Consider the following 19056-nt stretch of genomic DNA (forward strand, 5'->3'; position numbering starts at 1 on the left):
AACACTTATAGGTATAAGATCATATTTGCAGCCCATTGTATACCCTGCAGGAACCTTAACGTTCTGATTTTATCATCATCCATCTGAATATATACCAAATCTGACGTGGGACCTGCAGCACATGTATGTGTCAGACTAAAACACAACCAAACCATCAAAGTTAGAATTATAAAAATGCTACAGTTGGTGCACAACGTTTACGAGTGGGCAGGACTGAACACATTATATAAGCAGTTTCTTTTTGTTATGGTTTTCATTAAAAACCTTCTAGACAAAATATCTTTGTTAGTATGTGTTGTATAGAGGTATAGTGTTGCCTTTCTGCAGGGAGTCAAATAGTACATGCAAATATTTCAACTGAATCATAATGTGGAGTTTAACAAACTGCAGAACATGGTGGCGATCTTGAACCAAGAAAAATCAAATGTATGTGATGTGATTATTCTCAATGTAGGTGGAAATACTGAAATCCATTCTAAATGTAGAAAAATGAAGATCCCACCCATGTGTTAACTGGATGAATCATTTGCAAATGCTATCTGACTCACAGAAAGGCATGATTTAAAGCCTGTTTCACAATAATTATTTCTTCTTTTGGAGCATCAGAATCATAATTTTAATATCTGTCTTCCTTCACCATGTGCCATGAAGTGGATAAATATTTCATTTCATAAAACAATTTGAGGATTTAGTATATTAACACATGAACCTTCTCATCTCATTATAGTGTTAAGATGAAGATATCCTGGTAGAAATGTTTTCATAAAAAGCAGCTTTAGTGAAATTCAGAGGAAGTTTGGTCTCTGATCCTTCTGCTTAGATGCAAAGATCCGTGTGAGCGTGTTAGTCAGCATCTTTCTGTTTAGACTCCTGTCATGGTGGAGATGAAGACGTAGTGGAATGTGATTCAGGCGTCATGATGGGAGTCAGTCAGTATAAATCTTTGAAAGGTTTGGAATAGTTAAACATCAGATAGTCCATGTAGTAAAAGTCATAGACCCGCTGTCTCTCCAACGCGCTGACCTGTGTAAAGTATTTCTGTGTGATCTGCATAGAGGTCCTCTTATCTGTTGGGTTCCTGTCTTTAAAACTGGGCAGTGTGACGTTGGGTGGCGCTCCGGTTAACCGCAAGAGAAAGTTGGATTCCTCCTCCATGTTCTCAAACTTTCCGATGAAGTCATAGTCTATAAGACAGGGGTTGCACAGCTGGTTGGCCTGCTCCCAGTGGATATCCATTCCCACAGGCCGGTGGACGTCCAGCAGGTATTGTACAAACTCCTTAAATGTGACCCCGCTGCCTGTCTTCAGCGCCGCCCAGGATGGGTTCACCCTGTACTTGGAGATGATGGGCTTCCCAAATAGGGAGTGGTAGTAGTTGTTGGGATTTTCAAACTTGTCCCTGTAAGCTGACACCATTCTCTCCAACGGTTCTCGCACAAACATGACCTTGGTGTAGGTCTCCAGACGCTGCATGATTCCTTGACGGTCGAAGCTGTCCAGCTTCTTCAGGTGGTGGCCGTAGTGGACGGTGTCATGTTTGATGCTCTGAGCGTTGGGGGCCTGACCCGCCAGCACCATCAGGGTCCTCTTCCAGTTGGAGCAGCCTGCTTTGGGCACCTGGCAGTACAGCAGCTTGTACTTGTCCTCCACAAAGAGATGTTTAACATGATGGCGAGTGATGGTCCTGGAGATGCTGCTCTTGTACTTAGCGCACATCTCTTTCATCAGCTGTCGCCGTGCCTCTAGGATGTCAGAAAGCTTTTTCCAGCTCTCGGGGGAAAAAGAACCCATAAAGGCCGGGGCAGAGGAGGAGACAGAGGACGAAGAGGACGAAGAAGAGGAAGATGAGGAAATGTTTTGATGGATTGGGGGGCTCGTTTTCAGCAGTTTGCGGTGCCTCTTGGAGACATGAAGGGAGCCTATGTCCTGCTCCCGAGACCCAGGGGTTGCCGTCTGTCTGCTGTCCTCAAAGTGTGGAAACTGCATGGGAGGGATCGGGCTGGACAAAATGCTCTCTGCTGCATTATGGTCCTGGTAGCTGTCAGATTTGCCTCTTTCTCTCTCTCTCTCCTGTGTTGAAAGAGTCTATAAAAGAAAGACAGGTTGTAGGAATCAGTGGCAGGCATGTCTTTACTTCAGACAAATAGCAACATTTTCAGATGATGATGTGATTAAAAATGCAAGAAAATAGTTTAATGCTTTACACTTTATGATGTAGTAAATGTGAGTTTTATAACCACAAAAACTGACATTTACCTACCATCAGACCTCTTGTACTCAGCTGTCCACTTGATGGTGCTGTTTCACTACCCCTCAAACTAAAGTCTGACTTTGTAGCATGCAAATGTCACACTGCCTAATGCCATCTCTGACCTATCAGTAAACTGAGCTGTAATATCATATAAATGTCTTATAAACACTTAATGGGGGATCTAAATTAAAATCATCTACTGCCTGATTAGCATCATTTGATGCCCTGGGCCATCATGCATTCTGACATTTTATTTCAATTAAATGTTGTAATGGCACCATAAAGCCAATGGACTGGATGTATAATTTTAATTTTACTACAGACAAGGTGATGAGACCATCATGAATCTCTGCACATCCCCCTCCTGACTTAAATGGTTGTATTCTTTCATCTGCAGGGACATCTGGAGGGGAAGAAAAAGGAAGGAGTGGTTCCTCCCTGTCTGTTTAATGTGCAAGGCGAGCGCAGGGCAGCAACCTATTCACCAGACAGCACGTACTTCAGGGTTTGCACTGATGTGAGGCTCTCATTGGTGCTGACGATCGCAGCCGAGATAAGAGCAAGCAGGGGTCAGCTGAGAGAGGATACAGTAGTACGAGGGCTGAATGTCTGCCATAGATACCTCATTCATAGATTATGTGCGAGTCAAAAAGGATGCAGCTCTCTCTGATTCTATTTTAAACCTGGATAATAGAATGATAAAGTCAGGCTGGGGTGACGTCAGCAGGGGACTGTGATAAGTTGAACCTCAGTAACAGTTATAAACTTTTTACCCTACATGGATTACTCAAACAGCCATGCAGAAATAGAGACAAAGGCCAGTCAGTCATCACTTTTTATGTGTTCATAAGAAGGACATAACTACATCCCACTTCAAAACACAGTTTGAGAGGCCAGTGAAGAATATGGAAGCCCATACCCACCACTTACAGAAAAAAGACCTGTAATTATGAAAAAAAGACATATTCTTATATCAAAATTATGAGATAGTAAGTTGTATTTCTTGGATAAAAAGTCAGATCTATGAGACAGTATATCATGATAGTGAGATTAAAAAGTCCAAATTATTATAAAGTCACAATAGTGGCTATATATCTCTTAATTATGGCTTACTATCTTGCAATTTTGATGTAAGATTTTTATAAACGATTACCTAACCTTAATATTTCCTCTTTTTCAGTGCTGTCAGTGAACAAAATTAAGTGGCAGTACTCCCCTCAATCACCTGTTGTCAGTATCTCAAACAACCACAGAATGAAAATGGACCAATATCATTCAGGGATTTTTAAGCAATACATTGGGTATTTTTATCCACAAAGAAGTTGAAACATTGTGGCTTTTAAGTCAAATTTATGTAGAGTAAATACCCAATATCACACTGGCACTTTTATTAACAGCCAGCTGATCAGAGTCACCATGGACATGAAAATGACATCAAAATAAACTGCATGTTTGAAGGGGAGCACAATAATAAACAATAAAAAAAATTAAAAAAACATTTTTTTTTTGTAAGACTAAAATAGACTATTTTGTATCAGTAAGTGTATTATTATTATCGGTGGGTAAGTATTTCTGACTTTCTCTACCTGATTTCCTACACCATCCACTGTCCTGTCCTCTCCAAATAAAGGCAAAACAACTTAAAATAAATCTTAAAAAAGTAAGCTGAACTATGAAACATGAAATAACATAAAAACTAAAGGAACACAACAACATTATATATGTAAAAACATGATAAAGTAATATAGAATAAAAACATTTTTATGCAATGAATTTAGTAGATTTGCCTTGTCAGCAACAAATGTAGGGATAAACCGCCTCTCCACACCCTGACTTCCTGCTGTATTTGTGAATGGACTTTGCCACCATATACACTGTCTATGATTCTTTGACCAACAGTCTGGCTGTTCATTTTGAATTATGTGAATGTTATACAATGTTGTTATTACTAAACTCTTATTTGGCAGCAGTACCAGCAGTGACACGTGTCTGTGGAGAATCAGGCCTGTCGGCTGAGGAGCTACCACTCCCATAGCCGGTCTAGTCCTGCACTGTCAGCAGAGGTGAACGTGTTTTACTCCTGTTTTCCTCCATCAGTGACTGGTGAGTTCGCTTGGACCTGTTTGTACGAGCATCACGGCAAACAGCATCAGCAAGTGTGCCGTGCATCTATTTAGATGCTATCATAAATCATAGATAAAAGTTGTAAGCTGTGGAGCAGACAGCAGAGCTAACAGGCGCCTGGTGAGAAGTCCCGCTACGCTAAGGGGCCAGATTTAGAAGTGGCGGTACTGCGTACAGGTGTGTACCGGCCCATTTAAAGCACTGCTTTTTTATTGGCAGAAATGGGCTTCCAAAAACAACAGAGGATGCTTTCTGTAGATGAGGAAAAAAGTGAAACCAAAGGACAGAAAATGAATTGAAAATGAACTCTTGGTGTCCTCTTGCAATGACAAAACTAAAAACATCAGGACGAGATTAGTATGGCTGACCGTGACTATCTGAGATGCCCGTTTAAATGCCTGACGGAACTCTGTGTTTTGGCAGAGTGATTGGTTTTTTGAAAGCCAGTCAGGCAGGCAGGCAGGAAGTCAGTCACATACAGATTCATCTGACCCAGGCTCACTGTATGTAATATTTTTTTTTTTTAGTTAAAAGCCCTAATTCATGGTCAAATTGTTTGTTTTTTTTCCAGAATGTAAAGGGATCCTGTCTTGACTTAGCAGATGCGGACAAGGAAACTTTACCCCTGAAACGTGACACCATTATCAGAAGTCCTGCTCCTTCTTCACTGTGATAGTGACACTGATGAATGCAGCCCTGTTCCAAATGCTGAACTGTTTTTAACTGAGAGCACTGTGAGTGTGGTAACAAAAACAACTAAGAATGACAGTAGCACTGAAAACACTGGCTTTGTAAGAGCTCCAGAGGAGGGGCTTTGACTCTGGTGGGATTGGGCAGTTACTTTAAACCTTGTTTACACAATGCATTAAATGGGAATTATATCTGATTTGGGCATCTGGAAACACAAACTTTAATACTTTGCGTGCATCTCAATGAGTACTGTAAACAATTTGATATTCAATATCTCAGACTGCATACTGAGCATTTACCTGCTTTGGATTGGTTGTGTAGATTAAGTGAGTACTGACACTATAATCTGCATGCAAACAAAAGGAATGGCTTTATTTATAGCTGTCAGCCTAAGTCAAAGTTATATGAAATCGGACTCTTTATAGAGATCCAGATTATTTGGCTCAACTCAGTAATAAGAGCTGATCTTTCAGTTCCCAAACAACTTTATCTGGTAAAACATTGCCTTCTTATATCTATTAAACAACAACAAAAGTGTGAAAAGTAGGCTGTCTCTCAAGTAGGAGTTGTGAGTTGTTCACAAAGAGAGCCAGCTATAGAACAGGCTTGTCGGCAAACAACACATTATAAATCCCTGTTATTTTGATCAAATAGTAATTTTCAATTTAACAGTACCACACATTGTTTATTTGTTACATAGTACATCATCATGTACTTCATAAGCATGTTTATGGCAAGATGAGGGAGAAGCTTAAGAAGAAGCACCCTCTTAGCTTGAGGATAATTTGCCCCCATTTTAGTTTCACTATACCTGACATGTAGGGATACCAAGCCATGGTAGGAAAGCCACAGATAGTATGTACAGTAGTTATAAACAGTATTCACTCCCTTGGATGTGTTACCCATTCATTGATTTTAATCAATATTATTTGGCCTTCCAAATTACAAAAGAAAACCTCTTTAATTTCAAAGTGAAAACATATTTCTACAGAGTAATGCCAATTAAGTGAAATATGTATTTGAAATAAGTGACTGCATAGATATGCAACCCCTTTAAAGGGAATGATGTAATTCAACTGAGGTCCAGTCAGTTGGTGCTAGCAGGTTTACAATTGGTGAAATAGGGATCACCTGAGTGCAGTGAATGTGTCTCAAGTGGTTGTAGTATAACTGGTTAATCAGTATTCCTGGCTACCATTACACCATGAACACAAAAGAACAATCCAAGCAGCTCAGATGAAAGGTTGTTGAAGAATATGTCCAGGGATGACACAAAAATATTTTCAAGACTCTGAACATCCCTCAGAGTTCAGTTAAATCAGGGGTGTCCAAACTATGGCCCTGGAGCCAAATGCGGCCCGCTGTCCATTTCTGAAATTCTAAACATCAGATGAAATATGGCCCACATTTGAACATGAAGGTTGTGCCTGACTGTGTTGTACTTCTTGGTTTCAGCACAAGGCAGTACTACCATGCTACTTCTGTAAACAAACATTTTGACAAGAAGAATTTATTGATTTGAATTTTTTTGCAACTAAATGAAGACAACATTGTAAAATGGACAATATATTGGCAACCAACATAATAATATTTTGATTTATAATGCCTTGATGGATTATGAAGGCTTATAGCAGTACCAGTGTTATTTTAGGGCCAGAACCAGATGTAGCTGGAGCTGATCAGGGCCCCCTTAAATCTGACTGGCCTCCCTGAAATGGCTATTTGCCTTGTCAGCCATTACCTCGCCATTGAAGCAAACAGAATCACTTAGCATATCTTAACCATCATAAGATCCAAAACCATCCTTATATTTTTTCATATGTGGCCCTCAGTGGAAAAAGTCTGGACACCCCTGAATTAAATCCATCATCAAGTTTTGCAAAGAATGGAGTCAAATTGCAGTGTCCAGATGTGCAAGCATGATTGAGACCTATCCACACAGACTCAGTGCTGTGATTGCAGTCAAAGGTGCATCTACTAAATACTGACCTGCATATTTATGCAATCACTTATTTTATATTTTAATCTAAATGACAGTACTTTGTAGAAATCTGTTTTCACTGTAACGTTCAGGAGTCTTTTTTGTATTTTTTCCATAAAAAAAGCCAAATTATATTGATCATGATTGATTTATAAAATCAATAAAAGGGTGAAACATCCAAGGGAGTGAATACCTGTCATAAGCACTGTGTGGGCTGTTTGCAGAGGAGATGGGCAAGTGAGTTCCAGTACTGGCTGTCACTGAAGATGTGTTGTTATTGCATATTGTGGATGCATGTTCTAAAGTGTAGTCACTCTGTATCCAAATGGTTAACTTGCAAAAATGCATACTCTATAGAACTCTTAGTATAGTCTGGCAGGCTGAATGCATGGTGTGAGATCAGCCTCTTCTCACTGATACTATCAGACACACTGAAAGGTACAAGCCTCACAATCGCTTTTTAGCTCAGATAACAGTTGGGAACAACCTGTGTATCTGTGTTTTGGGAGAAATGGAGTAAACACTTACCTCTCTGGACTGCCGTGGAGTGCTTCCAAGCTTCACGCCTGGGGAGAGAGAAGAGAGACGAAAATCAGCATTTAAGTAAACAACATGGTTTTTAAGTCCTTGTGGAAAAGAGTCAGGAGCTTCTGATGTATCAGAGGCTGCCATAATTTAACTCTGCTATCACTTAAAACGTCTACTTTTGATGTGCAGAAAAACCACCAATGATCAACCAGTCCACAGAGGGAAGACAGGTAGCTCTATCTGTGTAATGAGCTGCCACAAGCATGAAAAGTTGGTAAATGAGTTGTGTACCAGTAGCAAGAAGTGAGGATTGGGGGGGGGGCGCACAGAAAAGAGAGGGGAAACAAGACGCTATTAGTTTTAATTTGGGAGAGAGAGATGGCAAAAAAGAAATTAAACAAAACTGGGGGAACCAGTTGACTTTTCATGGGGCAGCAGAAGAGTGATAAAGACATACAGATTGGTTTTGTGGCAGCTTCAGGGACAGGTGGGATGCGTATTGGCAGATGTGTGGCAGCAGGACAGACGACACGTTTAGCGCTCTGTCTCCAGCTGGACATCTCCTTTCCTTAGGTCCCCCCATCCCGCTGATAGATAATCAGGCTGACAGCTCTGAGAGGGGCTGCATGGCCGCTGATGGGGGGAACGCAGACACCTCCGCCTGAGTGGCCTGTCACTTCTAATCTGAGGGTGGAAGTGATAGGAACCTGCACACGGCTGGGGGGGAGGAGGGGCCGTAGATGCAGGCCACAACCTTCCCTAAGTAATGAGATCTGCGGATCCCCATCTCGCATTTAACCACGCTTCGCTGGGGAGGGAATAAAATGTGTTGCCCAGATGCAATGTTGTTTTAGATTAGTATGCGTTGGAGAGCTCGGCGTAGCTGTCTGAGTCTTTGCTCGTCTTCATTCTTCTCAATGAGACTGAGGAGGGGAAAAAAAAACAAGGGACTAAGGAGGCTGTGTGTGACATTTTCTAATCTTGTTTGGGTGCTGCTGTGCTATTCGATCTTCTAACCCTAATGATACCTCATGTAGGCTGTACATCTTTTCTATCAGTTCACATGTTGAAACACATGAATATTTATCACAACACGCATGGATGCCATCGCCATCTAAACACGTCCAAGCACAACAATAGTAGCAATTGTTCAGTCTGTTGTTCTAAGCTGATGGAGCAGGATGAGCCCCGTGGAGCTCCGGCCATCTTGTCAGGAAACACTCTTGGTTATTGATCTTGAAAGCCCCATCAAGGTGGTAATTGAATTCTCCAAAGGTCTAATTGGTTCCGTCTGAGGGCTGTTCGGTCTGGCCATGGTTGAGTTCGACACAGCTGCTGGTGTCATTTCTGTCACACTTTCTCTCTGCATGTCATGCCTTCAGTTTAATTTCCAACCTTTAATTCTGACAGTTCAATGAACCACTGAAACAACTCAGGAAAAAGTATTCCAGGCATTTAGTAATTGACAGTTATTTGAAAGACAAATAGGACAAATTAAATGCAACAAGGTTACTGTAAAACTTCAAGTTAAAGCCTGTCCTTATTCTCCTTATTCAAAGCCCTGTGCCTTTTACAAGCCTGGTGTTGCTTCATGTTTGACAAATAAACGCACCCCTCAGTTAGAGCTCCTTATTATCTTTGGTCAGCTTTAGTTTGGAGAATGGTTGCTCTACAGAAGCAGTTATCACTGGTAATGTGGCATACTGTATATACAGTATTTTTAAGTGCTTGGTCAGAAAAGGAAAGGACGCTTTATCATGTGTTGTACAGTTAGAGGGCACCCTGAAGGGCATTTTACATTGATTTATCAAATGAAAGGGTACTCAGGAACTTCACTATGTTTTGTCCACTGAAATGGCACCGTAGAGGGAGCACAACCAAGACTTGTTGAGTGGAAGGGCATCCTAGAGGGCACATTATCATGTTTTGTTTACCCTAAGGGTATCCTGAAAGGCACTTTATCCAGAAATAGCCACCGGGAAAGCACCCCTGGAGGTACTTTACCACATTTTTTCCAATGGGAAGGCCCCCTCCAGCATTGACTCCAAAAGGGGGGGTTGGGACCCATGCAGGGGTTGCAAAACACCAAGGTAGCAGGAAAGCTACAACTCTGATTTAGGCCGCGTCCACACGACAACGAAAATGATATATTGCCGTTTTGTTTTGAAAAAGTTTTCCATAAAGACAGAATCGTTTCAGGAAATATCTGCGTAAACACAGAACCACTAAAAACGACCTGTAGTGCATATGCCCTGCCTGCAAGTGGCGCTGTAACACTGCCCCGGAAATGCACGAAAAGAGAGAAGAAGATTGTTTTGGCCGGACCCGCGCAGGCCCCTTAAGAGATGTGTGATGTAATCGTTTCAAGAAAGATGTGCATAGCCGTCCACACGGAGACGAAATGGTTGTCATTTACAGATTTATGCACTCTGGGACCCGTTTTCAAATAGTATCATTTACAGTCACCCGAAACACTGTTTCTGTGTGGATGAAACGCTGATACAACAAAAAACCTTTGCGTATACTCCTGAATTCATTTCCGTGTGGACAGGGCCTTATTTTAGTGAGAGGAGAGCAGTGGATAGATTTGGAATCAGGGATGAGTGAAAGGGAGAGAAATTGTGGGAAAGTAGCCACAGGCCAGACAAAGGGTGCAACCTGGGCCTTCTGCATCCCAAAATGAGTCCAATTTTAGATAAAAACATAGTCATAAAGTGAGATTTATTCTTGAATGTAAGTAACCTGTTCAACAATTCCTTAAAATGTTAATTTGTACATTGTGTAACATTGTATGCTTTAACCACTCCAGGGAAAACAGAGGTACCTGGTCTCTGGCGCTGAGGTCAAGGGCTGAAAAAACTGTACAACTTTGACAACACCACAATCCATTCGTTTGAGACACCATCTGTGTCCGAATGGAAACACATGCTCAAACTTTCATAATAAATTTGAATCAAACTTCTATAGGATCAGAGCAGGGGTTACAGGTTAAAAGTTGAAACCTGACCTGCAAAACCTGATTACAACACGTTTGAGTAAACAGGCTGCTTACAGGAAAATAGCTAATTTTCCATGAAAACATTCTAACGTAGCAAATGTAGCCTATGTGGCTCCATTAGCTGCATATGCTACATAGATAACACTACTTCCAAAACGGGTCTACATAGGTTGAAATGGGGTACATGGTCCATTCAATAAACAGATTACCCAGAGGCACACTCCATACCAGGTGTAAATGTGCTGTGTTATTGTCCGTCCAGTCTTTGCTGTACCTGTTCATAAATGAATAATGACTCGTTAATAGCAGGGTCAATTCACAGACGTCACGCTAAAGCTTTTGGAACTCAGTGGTCCTAGTCAGCATTGTGACTAAGATTTATAGTTTAAGTTGGTAGAATCTGCCAAAAGTGACCCTGTTAAACAGATTTCCACTGTTCTGACAATAAATTCTCCAAAGGTTTAATAGTTTCTGTCTGAGGGCTGTTTGGTCTCACTGTGGTTCTGATTTTTTTCACAGCAGTTGATGTCAGCTCTGTCGCACTTTCCAACTGCATGTCACCCCCTCTGTTTCATTTCCAACCTTTTATTCTGACAGTTAAATGAAGCACTAATACAATTCAAAGGAAAATGTCACATTTCAGACTATTTGACCTTGATTTTTATAAAATTTAGAATTTGAAAAGACACATGATGAATGAAATCTAATGAAGTTAAATGGAACTGAAGCTAAAGCGCCTGAACCTCACATTCAGATCCTATTCAGCACTGGTAATAAAGCTTTCTGAAAGACTCTGACTTGATATATATTGATATATTCTTTAACTTTGTGACAAACACAGCTGAGATATGTCTCTGAAAATGTTTCAGCCTCTCTAGTATGAAACAAAATTCTCATCTGATGTCATAAAGTTTTTTCCTTGATAAAGCTGAACCGAAACACGCAGTAAAACAATGTACATGAATTTCATGGGGGATTTGTAAACATCATTTATCTCTGTAGCATCTATTTGGTTGAGGGTAATAGTTGCTGTTTGATTGCAATTTCACACTCAGTCAATTCCACTCAGCATAACCATGCTATTGATTTTTACCGCTGCTGACTGAAGCAGTGATAAATTGTTAGGACTGAGGTTTCATCTGTGAGATGAGGAAAATTCCCTGAATTCCACATAAAGATGTGAACGTCTCAATAGACAGAGAATTTTTGGACAAAAATATTCTATAATTGCTCTAAAAGTGGATGTTTCTCATTAGGTGTGCTGCAGTTTCAAGGCTTTAGAGTTTTATGCTGTATTGAGTAGATTTTTGCTGTATTCTGCAATATTTACAGGATAGAAACTCTGCAGAACTGAGGGGGAGTTTGTGGATGAATGCATCTTGTGGGAAATTTTGTAATGGGAAGAAAACGATTGACCAAGAAAGCTGAATTTGTCTCCATCTGCAGACGCTGTTTTCGTCTCTCCTTTTAGAAGCTTTGAATCTTCTGGTGCAAATCTGCAGTTCACAAAGATCTAAATAAGCGTCTGATAAGTTTTGCTTTATAGTTTCCTGATGATGGAGGCTCATTTAAAAGCAGAATCACCTCTCAGGCCTTGTCCTCTGTTGCCCTCTAAAGTAACCTTGCACGTCCACCTCTCTCTCTCTCTCTCTCTCTCAGACACAAAGCCACTGAATATTCATGCAGACAAGCCAGCGTTACTGTGAGGATCCATATAAACAAGGGCCACATCATTAGCGGATCCATTATCATCCCTCCCTCTAAAAGACCCTTGTACGTCTCTCTACCAGCGACACACATCAAACATCCTCTGTCTGCCACTGCTGCTGAGGAGGAGCAAAGGACAAAAACAATGTGAAATAATGAGCTTGTTAAGTGAAGGATTGCGGCCTGGATGTTCTGGGAGAACTTGTTAAATAGCCAGTTTGAAGCAGAGACAGGCCAGGAGGCTGCTGGAAGCCAGACAAGGTGGTTTCTCCTCTGGCACGCTATTAAAGCCAGGACGTCACCGTAAACCTATCATTAGTCATTCAGCACACCGAGTCACAGTGACCCTGACCAGCTGCTCTCCCCTGTCCACCCTACAAACCACCCACACCTGCACTCTGCTCACATGCTCCTCCTCCACTTGACTCTGTGTGGGAACACAGAGCTCAGGCGTGCCGGTGTGGGTTTATCAGAGGTAAAAACACTGGAGAACAGAGGTATTAAGCTCTAAGCTCTGCTCCATTGATGTTTTAACTTGTTGTGGTAAAAGATAAAACAATGTTTCAGTTGGAGCTGAAATCCTCCAGGGCTGGGCCAGTGAGAGAGAGAGAGAGAGAGAGCAGCTGTTGGAGGAGGAAGAGGAGGAAGGAGAGGAGGAGGTGATGGGTGAGCAATCAGTGAATCAGGATTGAAGACGTGCCTGCAGACGATCTCTAAAGACCAAACATGAAGCATCTTAAAAAACGTGCCATCAGAAGACTAGAGTGTGTTTTGAAGGAAGGCTTGGAAGCTTTGAGAGCTTCTTGTGTGTTCATAACTCAAAGAACAGGCTTGGCAGAGAGTGAAACAATAACACACCTTTAATCCAATCAGATATGATGTGCTTCTTTGGGAAAGCAAGCAGGAGGAGGCAAGTGGTTCCCTCTTAATCAATAAGAATCATACATCCACACAAGACTTAATCCATCTGCTGGATTTGGAAGGACATCAGTGTTAGGAGACTGTGTTCACTAATTTCATTAAGTAAAGTTTTACACCATTTCAAACACGGCCTAAGGCTGCTAATAAGGGGGCTAAAGGTCAAAATCACAGTTCATTATAAAGTTAAGCTGTGATAATGACATTTTATTTTATCTATATATATATATATATATATATATATATATATATATATATATATATATAATGTTTTTACCAAATAACTATTCTTACTGAAGCAACAGAAATGAATTGAATTTATTCAGGCTGTAGTGCAATGTAGTCTTTTTAACAATGTAAACCCCTTTTCTTAAAAACACAATTACTTTTTTATTGATTGAGATTTCAAATCTAGGCCAGAATGTGCTCCAATGTTGGAATGCCAGAAGTAAAGTTGGAGGAGACGACGCAACTGTTGAAGTAGAAAAATTTAATGATTATGAACACAGACAAAAATGAGTGAAAAGTGGCAAAATGGGGTTAAGGTGGTGAAAAGAGTGGTAATAATGGGCATACAGGGGCAAAAATTGACTAAAAGTGGCAGAAATAGGCAAACTGTGACATAAATGGGTTAAAAATTCCCCAAAAAGGGTTGAAAAGTGGGAAAAAAAGTTGTGGAAGTAGGTAAAAAGGAGCAAAATGGGATAATGTGGCAGGAAGGAGAGGCAAAAATGTGCCAAAATTGGCATAAACGATTGTTAAGCTGCAAAAAGTGCAATAAACTGTCAAAAACGGATGGCGCAAAAAGAGGTTGCAGTAATGGGTGGGGGTGGCAAAAAAGGGGCAATAGTGACAAAAAAGTGGCAAAAATGGGTAAAAAATGGCAAAATGACATGGGTAGCCAAAAAAATGCCAAAAATAGACAAAACTGGCAAAAAATGGCAAGAATAAGCAAAAGTGGCACACATAGGCAAAAAGTGGCAAAAAGGCACAAAAATGGCAAGTACAAGTTGCAAAAATGAGCCAGTTGAGCAAACATCAGTGATAATGGCAAAAAAGAGATAAAAGGTGGAAACAAATGAGTAAAAAGTAGCAAACAATGGTTAATGGGGCAAAAAGAGTGGCAAAAATGGACAAAAAACTGGTATTAACCTATTAAAGGTGGCAAAGAGTGAAACATTTGTGCAAAAATTGGTGACGAAAAGAAGTTGCAGAAATGGCTAAAAGTGGCAATAAAGGAGAATTTTTGATGGAAAACAAGTGGCAATAATGGGCAAAAAGCTGCAAAAATGGGTGCAAAAAGTGGTTTAAAGGGTTAAAAACTAGCATAACTAAATTATTCCAATATAATAACCAAATATTAGCTTGACACACATTTGAGCATCATTATGAGGGAACTGTTAGCCAGGATGCTAGCACCAATGCTACTGATCTGACACACATGCACTGACTTCATCAATAAATCACAACTGGGTCAGGGCCATTCTCTGGGTTTTTCAGGGGCCCAGGTAAATCTGTGGGCAAGCCTGCCCCTGAAACTCCTGTAAGGTGACAAGATATGTGAAATGGCTGATGAGGAAGTCTGGACAAAAATAGCACCCAATGCTATAATGTCCGTTTTTGCCTTTATATATCAGTGCATGTGTCATTGGACAAAACAAAACTCAAAATTTTAACAAATATGAAAATGTGAATTCGCAAGCAGAAAACGCTGGAAACAGCGTCATTGTGTGCACAATAATCACACCAGCTCACACTTGTGTGATGTAAAAGTCTCAATTCCCTTGCTTGCTTGCCTGTGCTGAATTTTCTAGAGCGTTTTCTGCTGCACACATTGGCTCACCCAGACGTCACATGGACTCACAACTTTACAAAGAGGCTTAGGCCTCATCCACAGATTTTTTTATAAAAAAAGGTTGCCCTTCTGTTTTTTCAGAAATGATCCTGTAAACACATGTTACATTTCCCAAAACATATTTGTCCACATCAGAATGCCAAAATGCTCTGTAATGCACAGGTCATATCCACACTAGTCTGTCACTGTGGGGGCGAAGCAGCTTATTCACAGATGTCCTTGACATGTGAATTGTGAATTTTCTTCACCATTCCTCTTCACTGAGCATTTCATTTTCAGAGTTTTCCTTCCAACCCTAACTGGGTCTCTTAAAAACCACTGATGCTGGCAGCAGAGTTTGAGTCTTGAAGAGTTGTATGAAAACAGTCTAGCTAGCAACATCATCACAGCACAAGTTTGGCCAGGTCCACCTTCGTCGTGTAAACAAAAATGATAATGCTGTGCACCAGCGACATCAAACAGAGGAGCAACTAGTGCACAGTGTTACGAGCCCAAATCTTAGTTTTCCCCATCCACACATAGACTTCAACTTTCTGTGTTTCTAAAAACCTTTGCCCTGGAAGGAGTTTTCCAAACAGTGACCTAAAACACAGGAAGGCCAAAATACACAGCAAAAAAAAAAACCCGCCTACGAGTGGACTAGGTCTCAGAGGAAACATTTTGGGTAAGTCTACATGGAAAAAAAACCCCACATTTGTGTCTACATATGCAGCTCAACCCCCATAGTTCCTGGGCTTTTGGAAAGTACTACCCCTGAGATGGGAACTTTGAAGGGGTAGATTTTCTACCCCAGAACTAAAGTTAGACCCTGGATCCTGGGGTTGGAAAGTTTCTTGAAAAGTTGCTGGTTCCTGCTGTCCAAAAGCACCTTCCAAGTTAAAGACAGAGGCTGTCCTCCAGACAATAAAATGGCCAACTGAGTCACCAAACTTTTCAGCTGTGTTTGTGTTCTGTGGTTCTTAAGTTCAACAAAGGTCAGACAGCAAGGCTTTCTTTGTGGTTTAGGCCACTAATTAGCCATTGAAGAAGTCAAACAGAACCCTAAATATTTTTTTAAGATTATCTTTTGAGCTTTTTGCCTTTATTGGAGTGACGAGGCAGTGAATAGAGCTGGAAACAGCTGGGTGACTGCACTGCACTCTAAATATTTTTGTTGTAATAGTTAAACTGTGCTTGTCATACTTTTAACATTCCCCACTGAGGGTTAATCATACATGTAGTAATTCTCTGGTAAATGCATAAAAGCTAAGATTGTTGTAGTTTCCCCCTCGTAAGGTTTGTTGTAATAAGTGACCCCTTTCACATAGTCCTGGAACCATAAATGCTTAAATGTTGTTTATAGTCCCTCTAGGTTAGTGTCTGTATTTAAACATTATTAACATAAGTCCTGCAGACACGAGGGAGTCGTGTGCCGTGGTTTTGACCTGAGAAAAGGTTCTTATTAATTCATAGCTGAAGCCAACATCAGAGTGATTGAAAGAACTGGTGGGAGAGTTCGTGTTTGGCTGTAAAATGATTGTTTGCTCATGTATATGGTATTAGCTAATTAAAACTCCTTACCACAGATAAAAACTTAAACACAGCATGCAAGTTATTTGACATTTAAAACTTTTAACTCTGTTTTCAAAACAAAAACTCCCCGCATTCTCTCCTCCTCTCACCTCCTGGACTCGGAGCACAGAGCCATGAGCGAGCAGCTGGCATCAGATAAGCTGCCGCCTGAAAAGGTTGTAAAGTGTTAGAAAATAAAAGGTCTACTCCTCAGCCAAATGACAGAGTCGTGTCATTACCTCTGCATAATGCATGTTGATAGCTTCTGTACTCATTTGACATTTCTGATTCGGGCATTGTGAGGTAATTACACCTTATAAGTCTGTATTGTTTGTTGTTTGCTTCAGCTCAATACGAGACTGCAGGACCGCAGCGGGGGGGGGGGGCAGGAGAAGTTTTTGAAGCGGGTGAAACCTTGAAAATATTGGAAGAAAATGCAAACATGCAAAAAATGGATCAATGTGGCGATGCTTTTAACATGTACTCATGTTCTTTATTTAATTTCTTTCTGCATGGTATCCAAATTATTGTAAAAAATACCAAGACCAGCAGGCCCAAGAGCAGCATGCTTGCCATACGAAAAGGATGGGCATTAGATGTTTTTTCATAGACGGTGGTACAATTTTAGTCTTTTGCAGAGTGTTTTTTCTCTAAAGATTATATTTTGGCCTTTTTGTGGACCACAGCCTCTATATGGGCACCTGCTCTACCCACTGAGCTACACTAGCACCCCTTTTGCAGAGTTTTAATTGTGCAGAACTGCTTTTAACGTCTACCAGTACTGCTACAGTTCCTTCTTGTTATCAGTAGAGGCTGAAAAGGTCACCAAAGGTCAGCCTGTTATGAGTAAAGTGAAAAAAGAGGAGGGTATACTCTCTGAGTAATTAGCATGAATTTAAATAAAACTTCTTTTGTAGAACTCTGAAAGGGCAATGTAATGTTGGAAATTGTAGTGTATACCGTATATTAACCTGCCTCTTCAGCTTCTCCTCTTAACCCCATAATAACTTTTTCTGACCTCCTCTGTGCTATTCCTTCTTTATGGCTCCTCAGAGGGAGCAGTCGAGGACAGAGTTATTAATAAAACCCATAAATTACATCATGCTCTTGATGCCATGTGTGGGTTCCCCCTCCACCTCTGACCCCACATGAAGGTCAGGAGTCAGGAACAGCCGTAAATCATCAGAGGGGCGCTCCCTCATTAGTTACAATTCAAATGAAAAAAAAAGACACATCCTCCTCCACATTAAATCAGTGTGTTTGCCTTGCACCATAAATAACACATGCTCCGACGTATTATTGTCTGTGCATGGCAGAGCACAGGCTGAGCATACAAAGACTACATCAACATTCAGTGAGATAAAGAGCCAGCTCACAGGAAGACTATTTATGATGTAAGGCTGTGCCGCTGCATTAACACCTTTGCACTATTTTCAGAGCACTTTGCCTCTTCTGCTCCAAGGTGGTGCAGCTGCTCGGCTCATGCATCAGCACTCCCGTCACCACATTACTCCTACGTATGACACTGTGAATTGGTTAAGGATGCTGCACAGGGAAGGAATGCACCTCAGCCCTTTAGTTAAGATGGGATTTTAATTGTTAAACTGTTTGATAACACCAGCATTATAGTAATGGCTTTCTTTTCTGTCACTGAAAAATGTTTTACATTGAAAGGCTGCTTTACCGGAGCCATTCTGTTGTGATTTCAGATTTGTCTTATTTTGAAAGCATCTTTGGTAGTTCTTTGCATTTCCCGTGTCTTATCCAGTTACTGAATGTATAAATAATTTGTGTTAAATAGAGTTTGGCTTTTTTACAAAAAAAAAAAAAAAAGAAAAAGAATACAGAAAAATGTCTTTAATGTCAAAGAGAAAACAGATTTCTACAAATCCTTCTAAAATTCTGTAAAATAAGCAATGCAAAATAAGTTACTGCATAAACATTAACCCCCTTAAAGACAATTTTTAGTAGAGTCACCTTTGGCTGCAATCACAGCACTGAGTCTGTGTGGATAGGTCTCAGTCAGGCTTGCACTTCTGGACACTGCAATTTTACTCCATTCTTCTCTGCAAAACTGCTCAAGCTCTGTCAGGTTGCACAGGGATCTTGGCGTGAACAGCCCTTTCCAAGTCCAGCCAAAAATTCTCAACTGGATTGAGGTCTGTGCTTTGACTCGACCACTTCAGAACATTCACCTTGTTGTCTTTAAACCATTTCTGTGTAGCTTTAGATGGATGCTTTGGGTCACTGTGTTGCTACAAAATAAATCTCCTCCCAAGCCGTAGCTAAAGGCCAAAAGGCTTGTTACCTTTACAAGCCTTTCAGGGCCAGCTGCTGAGAGGCATCCCCATTGCATGATGCTGCCACCAACATGTTTTCAGTTTTTGGTGTCCGCCAAACACAGCATCTTATCTGATAGCCAAAATGCACCATCAGATTAAGCAGTTTTCTTT

The 19056-nt window shown here is 40.8% G+C and overlaps 1 protein-coding gene across 1 annotated transcript in view; it reads right to left on the bottom strand.

Moving 5' to 3' along the window:
• Window positions 1-930: 930 nt before the first annotated feature.
• LOC121514042 (carbohydrate sulfotransferase 8-like) overlaps window positions 931-19056 on the bottom strand; it is a 353781-nt gene continuing 335655 nt past the window's right edge. The window contains exons 3-4 of the mRNA XM_041794107.1: window positions 7575-7612; window positions 931-2085 (exon numbers count right to left, since the gene is read on the bottom strand). Coding sequence (XP_041650041.1) covers window positions 931-2085; window positions 7575-7612 — 1193 coding nt within the window. The remainder of the gene's footprint in view (window positions 2086-7574; window positions 7613-19056) is intronic.

Source organism: Cheilinus undulatus, linkage group 1 (assembly GCF_018320785.1).
Source record: "Cheilinus undulatus linkage group 1, ASM1832078v1, whole genome shotgun sequence".
Classification (NCBI taxonomy): domain Eukaryota; kingdom Metazoa; phylum Chordata; class Actinopteri; order Labriformes; family Labridae; genus Cheilinus; species Cheilinus undulatus.